Source organism: Drosophila novamexicana, unplaced genomic scaffold (genome assembly GCF_003285875.2).
Source record: "Drosophila novamexicana strain 15010-1031.04,08,12 unplaced genomic scaffold, DnovRS2.1 tig00001856-arrow-arrow-pilon, whole genome shotgun sequence".
Classification (NCBI taxonomy): domain Eukaryota; kingdom Metazoa; phylum Arthropoda; class Insecta; order Diptera; family Drosophilidae; genus Drosophila; species Drosophila novamexicana.
This window is the reverse complement of record NW_020824901.1, coordinates 123,078-133,912: the sequence shown is the minus strand read 5'-3', so window position 1 is coordinate 133,912 and position 10,835 is coordinate 123,078. Positions and strand designations below refer to the sequence as shown.

The 10,835-nt window shown below is 33.9% G+C and overlaps 1 protein-coding gene across 6 annotated transcripts in view; it reads right to left on the bottom strand.

Moving 5' to 3' along the window:
* Positions 1–1,027: 1,027 nt before the first annotated feature.
* Positions 1,028–10,835, bottom strand: part of LOC115768625 (small conductance calcium-activated potassium channel protein) — an 87,237-nt gene continuing 77,429 nt past the window's right edge. For 3 of the 6 annotated variants that reach the window (XM_030713283.1, XM_030713286.1, XM_030713288.1), the window contains 7 exons: positions 8,749–8,884; positions 6,804–6,914; positions 6,197–6,324; positions 3,364–3,433; positions 3,180–3,281; positions 2,936–3,114; positions 1,028–1,898 (listed from right to left, as the gene is read on the bottom strand). In XM_030713283.1, coding sequence (XP_030569143.1) covers positions 1,733–1,898; positions 2,936–3,114; positions 3,180–3,281; positions 3,364–3,433; positions 6,197–6,324; positions 6,804–6,914; positions 8,749–8,884 — 892 coding nt within the window. In that variant the 3' untranslated portion in view covers positions 1,028–1,732. The remainder of the gene's footprint in view (positions 1,899–2,935; positions 3,115–3,179; positions 3,282–3,363; positions 3,434–6,196; positions 6,325–6,803; positions 6,915–8,748; positions 8,885–10,835) is intronic. The other 3 variants (XM_030713284.1, XM_030713285.1, XM_030713289.1) reach the window with 3 other exon arrangements.

The window sequence follows — 10,835 nt, the reverse complement described above, 5'->3', positions numbered from 1 at the left end:
TGTTTTCGTTTTTGTTTTTGTTTTTTTTTTCGTAACCAGCAACATTTTTAGTTGAACTTAGATGAATTTCTCTTATGTTCGTAATACATAGAACAATTTGAATACTCGTATTAACATCTTTATAAAGTTATTTTTATGCACCAGAATACAACCACACACATACACAAAAACACACACATACACGCACACACACACACATATATAGTCTAAGGACTTTTGGGACTATGTTTATATATAGGGCTGATATAACCGAGTGTCTGCAAACCAAAAATCTATGGTTAAGTTCTGTAAGTTGAAGTTAAATAAGTTGACATATCATATACTAAACCGTGGTTTTTACTTTACTTTATTTAGTTTTTTATTTCCTATGGATTTTTGGGTTTGTAATGGCGGCATATCAAATGTTTTTGATATATATAATTATAGGGATACAGTAGAGCCTACATAAGAAACTTTGCTGATTCTAGCACTTATAGTCGAACAGAGGAACGTACATGGATTTTGCTGTTGATATTGTTGAAGAAGCATATGCAATACTTCTTACTAATATGCCTGTTTTCTGATTTATAATCTGAACATTTACTTAGACTCTTAAATGATATTATTACTATTATAATTATGTTTTTTTTCCTTTTTTTTTTTTTTTTTTTTTTTTAAAGATTTGTAGACTTGCTATTTTGGGATACCAGAATTCAAACTTTTTGCTATGGTATAAACTGTTACCTTTTGTCATGAATGTGGAATCCTATATACATATCTTCCTTTATATTGAATTGGGAGGGATTGGGGTCTATTGGTTTCATCATTCATCAGGTTGCAAGTCACACTTTTTAATGGTAATGCTATGCTATGTAATTTAATTCAATTACTAGATACTATTGTGAAAATACCAATAATATCCTAGGCTTAGAAAAAAAATACACCTTCCCTATATGAATATATATATATATACATACTATATATATATATGTATATTTGTATATATATATATATATACATATAGATATATATGTTTGTATATGCTAACGTTTGACTTTTGTTTTTCTAATTTCGAAGAGGCTTATTTACAAAAGGCCGAGTTCGAAATTTGACTTGTAGAATTACTAATATTACTATTATTTGTATTATTATTACTATTACTACTATTATTGCATACACGTTCTCTTTTCCTAGTAAACTTATTCTCAGTGATCTTTGTGGCAATCGATGTGACATTCGTCGTCGTCGTCATCGTTGCATTCGTTCTGGCATCGCTATCGATTTGTGTTGTTATCGGTTGCGCTATCGATATGTCCGCTGCCATCTCTATGGAGATGCCAGCGTTGCCACCGCTGTTGCCCGCGTGAATGGGCTGCGGGTGCGCACTTGGATCGGGTGAACCTTTGCTGTTCGCATTGGTCATGATCTCGACATCCTCCGGTATGGCTGGTATGCTGATGCTCTCCAGGGTGCGCTGATGCGGATACGAATGCTGCTGTGAATGCGAATATGTCTGTTGATAATGGCTCAGTTCGAAGAGCTGTTCCGGTTCGACGGACAACGATGGCGAATGCAGACGCTGCCTTAGCGCTACCTCCATCAGAGTTGGTGACATGGACTTTGACATGGGCATTGGTATTGACGTAAATGTTGTTGTTGATGTGGATGATATTGTTGACGTAGTTGCTCTAGCTGGTTTTAATATATGCATCTCGATGTTAATCACGGAGTTGGAGCGCTCTCTTTCGGATATTCAGCTGCCGTATTTGTTGGAAGATGCGTAGCTATTAACTGCAGATCCATTTGATGGCATGTGAGTATCAGGCACTAAATGTGGTGTTCTACTAGATATAGGTGGCAAAATAGGGCTTGTTGGCCAATGGTAAGTAGCAGCGGCGTTATTGGATGAGGGTACACTTCTATGCAAAAAGCAGTATGTTAATATTCTCAATTAGATTCATTTTTCGACCAAAACTTATTACAGTTAAGCAAGTCAATTGTTCTTTTTATAATTTTTTTTTTTTAATAATTATCATAATTATGTTTTGTCATATGGATTTATGTGTGTGAGCTCGATCAATATGCAAAAATATCTATAGATATATACTTATGATATGAGATAAAAGCCATGGAATGCATTTTAAACCAATCAATTCACTCGCGACTTGTTTTTTTTCTTTCTGTTTTTTTTTTTTTTTTTTTTTTTTTGCCTTTAAAATACCAAATGCAAATTGATAGTACTCACAGACACGCTTTTCATCAAAAATAATCACATGAATCTTGCATAGAAGAAAATGCCACAAATTGTAATAACGGGTCTTGCAATTTGGTTTTTCCTTTTTTTTTTTTTTGGTGGGAGCGGGAGGTGTCTTAACTACTGGGTCTTTACAAAGTAGCACAAATACAAACATACACACAAATGATTCGATGGCTGAATTCCACTGCACAAGATTTTCGGAATGGTGGCAACGCTTAAATTACAGTTGATAACGGTACATATCGATAACAGGGGAGTATTATTATCAGAGCTGCATTAGCAGAAAGATTACTGAATGGCTCAGTTCATGGTTCGAAGAAGCTGCCTTCGCTTCGTGCACCTAATTAAAATCTAAAATCCGGATCCAAAAGGACTCGGTTCATAGCCGTGTGTAGACTTTTTATAGTATTTGAATGAATTTAGCAAGCATTATGTTTCTTCAATTCAAGCGTTTCATAAGTGTTTACAAATTCACTTTGATTCGAAAAGTACGGCATTCAATATGATATTCAGTGGAATTCAACTATAATAGCAGTCAATGGGAATGAAATGTATGTCTTGTGGATAATGATCTGATGACGATGATGCTGCTGCTGCTGCTGATTATATGATGATGACGATGATGGTGATGATGATAAATACGATGATGCAATTGCTATAGCAAAAGCCGATTTAAAATTGGCTGCCCACAGCACTTACCTAGAATGGGGGAACAGCATGGGCGCCGCATTGAACATGGATTGGGGCGTGGCCGGTTGTATGGGCTGTATGGCAGCGGCGGCTGTATCCGGATGTAGAAAGTTGCGTCGTTGCTCGATGCGCTCCTGATGCTGTGTCAGGCAGCGCGATAATAGATCTGGAAGGCTTTCCATGTGCTCCTATTGAGGGTGGCATTGAAAATGTTATCGATTGTTGTTAATGTGCATATCGTGCAGTTACTTACTTGAAGACTCTGCATTTTATCCTCTAGATTTGTTAGACGCTCCTCGATGGCATCCTGACGGCTAGACATTTCCGATATTATTTCATAGACCGTATTTTGTGTCTGTGAAAGAATTAGACAAAAATTCAATTAGATTGGAATGCTGAGCTTGGGGTTTCTATAGAAATTATGGATTGTTAGCTACCTTGGCCATATCGGTTATTGTGTTTGCATTATCCATTAGTTTGCGTTGATCCATTTTAACTTTTCGCAACCTAGTGGCAGGTGGGAAGAATCATCAAGTTTATAAACAATATTATTGCAAGCGTGTAGCACGTGTCAAACACAAATTTATTTTTCTTCATTTTTTTATACTTTTTTCTTTTATCATAGAGATATTTCTTAAGAACAATTGATTGCTTTGAGTATTACAATTTTGCGCAACTTGATGGAACCAAGCTTCTGCCTAAAAGTGTAAGACTCAGCTGTACAGCTATAGCATTTGATATTCTTTTCATTAGACGGACCACAGGCCCAATATGGGTCAATATTATAGATTTATGAAAGAAGTTTAAATGTAAGAAAATAAGAAAAACAAATTGTTTTCTGAAAAAGTTGTGAGTGTGTGTTAGAATTGATTGTGCCGTTATATGTGTTAGTTTTTCTTTTTTTTTACTTATATTTGATTTTGGTTTAGCGTTAAGATTGCAGAAAATCGTATCAAAAAATATCATCAGAAAAATGTAGCTTTATTTTTCCAAATTAAATTTTCTTTGAATCTTGTGTGCGATATTTACATAAAACTGTTAAAAATAAGGCTACAAACTAATCTACTTGAGCTACACTAAAATTAGATTTGAAATGACTTAAAGCTTGTGTTGAGCAAGGCGGAGCTTTAAAAGCTGCCAAAGCTTCAACAGTGACGGCAAACAACAAAGCTCGCCCAGTTAGCGTTACAGTGTACCAAGCATTTGCCTAATGTTTAATGACAATGATAATGACATAATAAAGATGACAATGACATATTGACATTGACACAATGATAATGATAATGATAATGATAATGATAATGATAATGATAATGATAATGATAATGATAATGATAATGATAATGATAATGATAATGATAATGATAATGATAATGATAATGATAATGATAATGATAATGATAATGATAATGATAATGATAATGATAATGATAATGATAATGATAATGATAATAATAATATAATGATAATGATAATGATAATGATATGATAATGATAATGATAATGATAATGATAATGATAATGATAATGATAATGATAATGATAATGATAATGATAATGATAATGATAATGATAATGATAATGATAATGATAATAATTTTATTGATATTGATAATGATAATAGTTTTAATGATATTGATAATGATAATAATTTTAATGATAATTATGCTTCAGTTACAATAGTTTTGGTATATACAGTGTAGTCGAGGTAAGGTCCATGTTGCAAAAGCTGCTGATACTTTAAGATAGGAATTTCTGGAAAATTAACGCTGCATGCTAGGTATTTGTGGCTAGTTTTCGGTATTATCATAACGTAAAAACAGGGCTTTACAACCTATTTACAGGCTAGTAAAACGAGTTCAATCATTTAATTATATTGATTTTTATTTCTTTTCTATTCATTTTTGTTAATTTTTTATTGGTTATTGCACTCATTGATTATTGTTTTGATGTTCATTATTAGTTCGATAATGCTATGTACATTTAGTAGTATAAGCAGACTCTTCACATTCACATTTATAGACCCCAATCTGTTACGGTGCTAAGCATTATAATTGTTTAATTGTTGATTTCTTGTTAAGCTACAATGCGAAAAAGCTGGAAATATTGGGATTACGTAAACTAAAAACAAACTGAAGGATGTGTTGATAGTTCACAAGAATTAATATAGCATACTTTTTGGGGAGGTCAGGTTTTCTTTTCTTTTTTTATGAGGATCTTTGAAACGATTTGTTTTGAGAACTTTTTGAAAGATTTGAGCAACTCTTGTTTGGAAATAGAGAGGATGAATGGCATGTTAAGATATAAAGTTGTAGTTTTAATATGAAAGCTTGATCGAGATATAATACTGTTGGGAACTCTTCAGACGTATTTGGAATTCTGAACATGCCCGTGCCTGGATGTGTGCTCTGCGTGATGCAGAAGATAAGTATATTGCTAGTGTATGCCGCTGATTGGCTATCTTATCGCCTTCTTATCGCCTTCTTAACGTGCCTGGTGAAAGTGAGTATTTCTGCGTCACTTTTGGGGTATTGGCAAGCGTTTGTCTGACAACACGTATCGGCAAACTATCTGCCCGGCGAAAAAGCTAAGAAAGCGGGCTCCGTTTGAGTGTTAAGAGACTCTTCATTGGGTCTTGCATGATTGCGTGATATGCTAAAAACAGCTGACAAGTTGTGCCACACACACACACAAGCACACACATTCACACAAATGCAAACATATACGCGTACACATACACACACACACACACACACGCACACGGACGTTCACATTGAAGTAGCTTTGGGCACGTTTTATCGTTTTTAATATTGGTTTTATATATATATATTTTTTTTATGAATAGACGCACATGTGTGGACAGGACAAAAGACAAGAACGTAAAACAAAAGTTTTTTAAATGTGATTTTATGAATGGTTTTTTCAGTTGGCCTCACACGTTCTGAGTTGTTCACTTTGAAAGCTTTACTTGGGGATTCGTTCAGGCTATATGGTTGTATTGTACAACAGATCTATTAACTGTAAAGCTGTATAACTATATAAATATATACGATATATGTTATTGTTTGATCTCTTTTTCTATTCTTTTATCAAATCTCAGATTTAGTTTCAGTTAATTTTGTTTATATAGTATATATATGTATATTTATGTACATATATATACTTATTTGTTTTGTTTTTTTTTTGTTTGGTATTTTCTTGGGGGATTTTCGTAACTTTTTGGTGGTTCTGACAGTTAGTTGATGTTGATAGATCTCTAAAAATACTCACGCATATATAGCTAGAAGGAACTTTCTTTGGTGGGTTCTTACACGGCCGGGATTAACCCGTTTTACTAGTCTTGTATGTTTGTAAATGAGCCAAGTTTCACGAAGAACATTCGCCGCAGCATTTTTCAGCTAAATTTTTATGAGAAGAAATGAATACAAAGTTATTAGAGTTGTTGTGGCATTTGTTGTGGGACAGTAACACAATGGTATTCTACGAGTACTTATTATTAAACGAGCATACGCTAAATGAGACGAGTATCAATACCAAATCGAACTTTACAATATAGAAGACGTACAATTGAAACGCGTGTCGGTCAGCAAATTGCAAGAAAATAAGAAGCCAATAAATTGGTTGCTTAAATATGTCGGTAATACGTATTCCAGTAATCGTAAGAGCTTGAGCTTGAGTGCCTGCTGGGCTGAAAATTTAAGTACTGAAGCGTTTTTGTCGGGTTACGTTCGAATTTGGGCTCGGGGCTTGTTACGTCTTGAGTACGTCATTTGAGGTCAGGTGTGTGTTTCGTAATTTGGGGTTAGGTGTATGAGTGTAACTGTACTCTATAGAGTTTGCTGGCTATTTTGTGTGCTGCTATGGAGACAATCTATACCCTTTTTGTTAACTGCGTGTCCATCATGAAGTTGTGCACATGCTTCTCGGCACGGGTCAGCTCCAGCTTGCGGGATACCACAGCCACGAGTAGCGCTGTACAGCCAGCACCCTGTAAACGAGAATAGATGCGACATTAGCAATAAGATAGCAGCTGAGAGACGAGAGAGATTGAATGCACGGCGGCTAACACAAATGCATACAGAGTGGACTCAGTTGAATTTGTGGCACGCTTGTGCAATCAATTATGCTTGATCAATCATTTAATAGCGTCTTCTTATTATTTCTTTTCTTTTTTTCTTTGGAATTTATTATAATGCCAGTTAATTGTTGTGGATTATACATTCAAATGATTGTTTAAAGTCCAGAACTTGTTGCTTTCAATTTTATGTTTTTTTATATCTATTTTTCTTGTTTTTTTTTTTTTTTGTTTTTTTAGGTATTCTTTAGTAATATTTTATAGTCCTGTCACCTCGCCTAAAATTTGTTGTTCGTTTCATTTTTTTTTTTAATTTTTATGAGCGAGATGTGAATCAATGAGTAGTCGGTTGTATGAATGACTGAGTGAGTGCAACGAATGAAAGGCTTACTCCAAATGCTATCGCACATTAGTCGGAAATATGTTTATTTTGTAATGCCAATAAGCAGTTATTGTTATTGTTATTATTGTTACTATTGTTATTATTGTTACTATTGTTATTAATATTATCATGATTAGTATCATTACGTGGCAAGAAGAGTTTGTTGGGTAATAGGAAATTATGTAAATCAGAATCAGAATCAGAATCAGATTACGATCTCAAGTTGTACGAATTGTCTAGGTATTACAACAGTTAGAGCTGGGAATTTGTTTAGTACACACATAAGTAACGATAAGTCTAGAGAACAAAGTTGGAAAATGATAAACACAATTCAGAGGTTAGTTTTTAGTATTATTAAGTATTTTGGTATTTAGTTGAGTTATTGTTATATTTTTTGTATGACAATTTCAATTCAAGGACTACGACATGTTCAATATGCATGTAAAAAGGTAGTCAGAGAGACTTAAATATATATGAAAGAGTTAAAGTTCCATTGAGTAAGAGGGAAGGAAGTAAAGAAGAGGCAAGAAATTTAATCGAGCATAGGTAATGTGTGAGCTAGAGTGAGGGAAAGACACAGAGAGAGAGAGAGAGAGAGAGAGAGAGAGAGAGAGAGAGAGAGAGAGAGAGAGAGAGAGAGAGACAGTGTAAAAGAGAGAACGAGAGTGGTAGAGAGCTAAAGCGTTAGCAGAAGAGGCGTGTGTGTGGGTGTGCTTAAAGATCAGCGAATCAGCCCCGTGTCGATAACATATCGATATCCGATTAATGTCCAACAATCGACATGCATATTATTCGAGTGCTGCCTACTTCCAGGCGCGCCATTGTCGCACGTGACAAATGAGTTGAAAATAAAGTGTGTACGGACTGAAACACTTGATGAACTCGCTCCGTTTTGTAGAGCCCAATTCGTATGATGTACTGATGTACCGATGTACTGATGTACTATGTATTTGTTATGCATGTGGTTGTATATGACAAAGTACATGATGTAAGTACTTAAATAGGTTGTATACTAAACTAGAGGGCGGGATATTATATTGCGAGGAGCTTTGGTGTATTGAGCATTGATTAATTGTTGGGTTCATTTTTTTGATAATGCGATAAATGTAATTATTTACATGTGAATATCAAGCCTGTATCGAGTTGAAATGAAAGTAAATATGTTCGGTTAGAAACAGTTAATTGAATTGATTTTGAATTGATATGTATGTGTGTGCTGTTGGACATTTTGTTTCCTTATTTTTCTTTCTACTTGATACTAGTTCTTTTCTAAAATGTTTCCTGAGGGTTTTTTTTGTTTTTTATTTTGTTTATTTGGATATTTTGTATTTTTTTTTTTTTTTTGATTTGTAGTTAAAAACTCACCATTATTCCTGTACTGACAGCGATACCACGTCCACAGTACGTATTCGGAACAATATCACCGAAACCAACACTCAAAAATGTTATCGCTATCAGCCACATTGCATTTAAAAGATTCGCATGCTCTTCATCATGAAATCTGTTGCATGTATCCATTATGTGAATTTATCGATTTCAATTTGTTCGATAATTTATTTATATTCGGTATATTTTTGGTGTTTGTCGGTATATTTTTTGTTTGTTTGAAATATTTATGATTTTGCAAATTGCAAACGCATTCAGAATCGCGTTTTTGTATTGTTCAGGGGCAAAAAATACACACGTATTTATTACGAGTACACGAGCACGCAGAGCGTATTATTCAGTATTAAATGAAAGGGAAAGAGAGATAGAGAAAAATATCGTATTGTTTTGGCTTAATATACACAAAAACGAACACATATTAAAAGTATAAAAAATATATGTATTTAACAATATATTTATGTTTTAAAAAATATATAAATGAATATTACTATACTAATAATTCTTTTTTTTATTTTTTATTGCATATAACAAACAAGAAACCAGAGAACATAAACACAATAGTTAAGCTCAACTATTGAACACAACAAGTTTATAAAAAACACAAAATAAAAAGAAGGAATTTAACAAACAATAGAAAGAAAAGAAAACATAAATAAAGAAATAATATTGCAAAACTGATAGTTAGTTGAAGTTGAACTGATGACAGGCATAAAATATAGCAAATGTTTGAAAAAAAATGCAACTTGAAAGATCGAGAGACAAAGAAGGATTTCTGCTTAATTTGTTGAATCATTTGTTTAGGAACCGTGAACACACACAAACAGGTGGTTATTCAAGTAAGGTAAGGTAAGGTAAGAATATGCAAGTAGAGAGGCTTTCTTTCTGGAGAAAGGACAGCAACGTAAACCGAGAGAAATGCGTCGTTGAAGTTAAGAGTTTGTTAGTTCTTAGTTTATTTCTTTTTTGTTTTTTCTTTTTTTTTTTTTTGTTAAATTTTATTTTGGTTAAGAGAGAGTTTTTACTGGTGCAAAACAAACTTGAAGGTGACTATTTAAATTGGACATAGTTCTGCACACGCATACATACACACAAATAGCACATACACACACACCACACACGCACACACATACACATACACATACACAAACACATACGCGCAGGCTTTATATACATACACATAAATGAGCTGTCAACAAGGATTTGTTGCCTGTTCTGTGGTAACGGAAACTCACAATTGTTACAAAACAAAAGTCTGGCTCGGTTAGCGAATGCTCACGCACACACACACACACACACACACACACACACACAAGCACACACACACACACACACATATAATCAGAGAAGTAGCTGTTTAACGAAATAGTGATGAATATATATATATGCTTATATACATATGAATGTTTATGCGCATGTGTGTGTGCATGTGTGTGTGATTGTGCTTGTGTGTGTGTGTGTGTGTGTGCTTTGCGCGTGTATACATATACATAGATGTATGCACGATAATACAGAAGAAATGCATGAATATGTTTTGTATTACAGCAAAACACACAAAATACGATTTATGCATGAATTGTTGCTGTTGGTGGTTTTCTGCGGGTGTTGTTGGTGTCATTGTTGTTGGTGTTGTTGCTGGTGGGTTGTGGCTGCCTGATGATTTACAACAGAATCTTGCCTGTTATCATACATGCATATATATATATATATATATATATATATATATATATATGTATATATATGTATATATATATATGTATATATATGTGTATTTAAATATACGTATTTAGTAAGATATATGGAATGAACTAAACGCGCACAATGCCCTGCAAAAAATCAACAACAAAAATCCTAACCTAATCAGCTAAAAACGCGCGCCGATTCCTGTTTTTGGCATATGGCCAACACACACACACACACAGTGACAAGTACTTATGCGTGTGTGTGGGTGTTGCCTTATATAAGCATTGCTGTGTTTTGAATAGTTATTTTCTGTCGACTCGAATATTTGTTTATTTTTTCTTATTTTTTTTGGTATGAAATATTGTATGCATGTGTAACGTAACGTA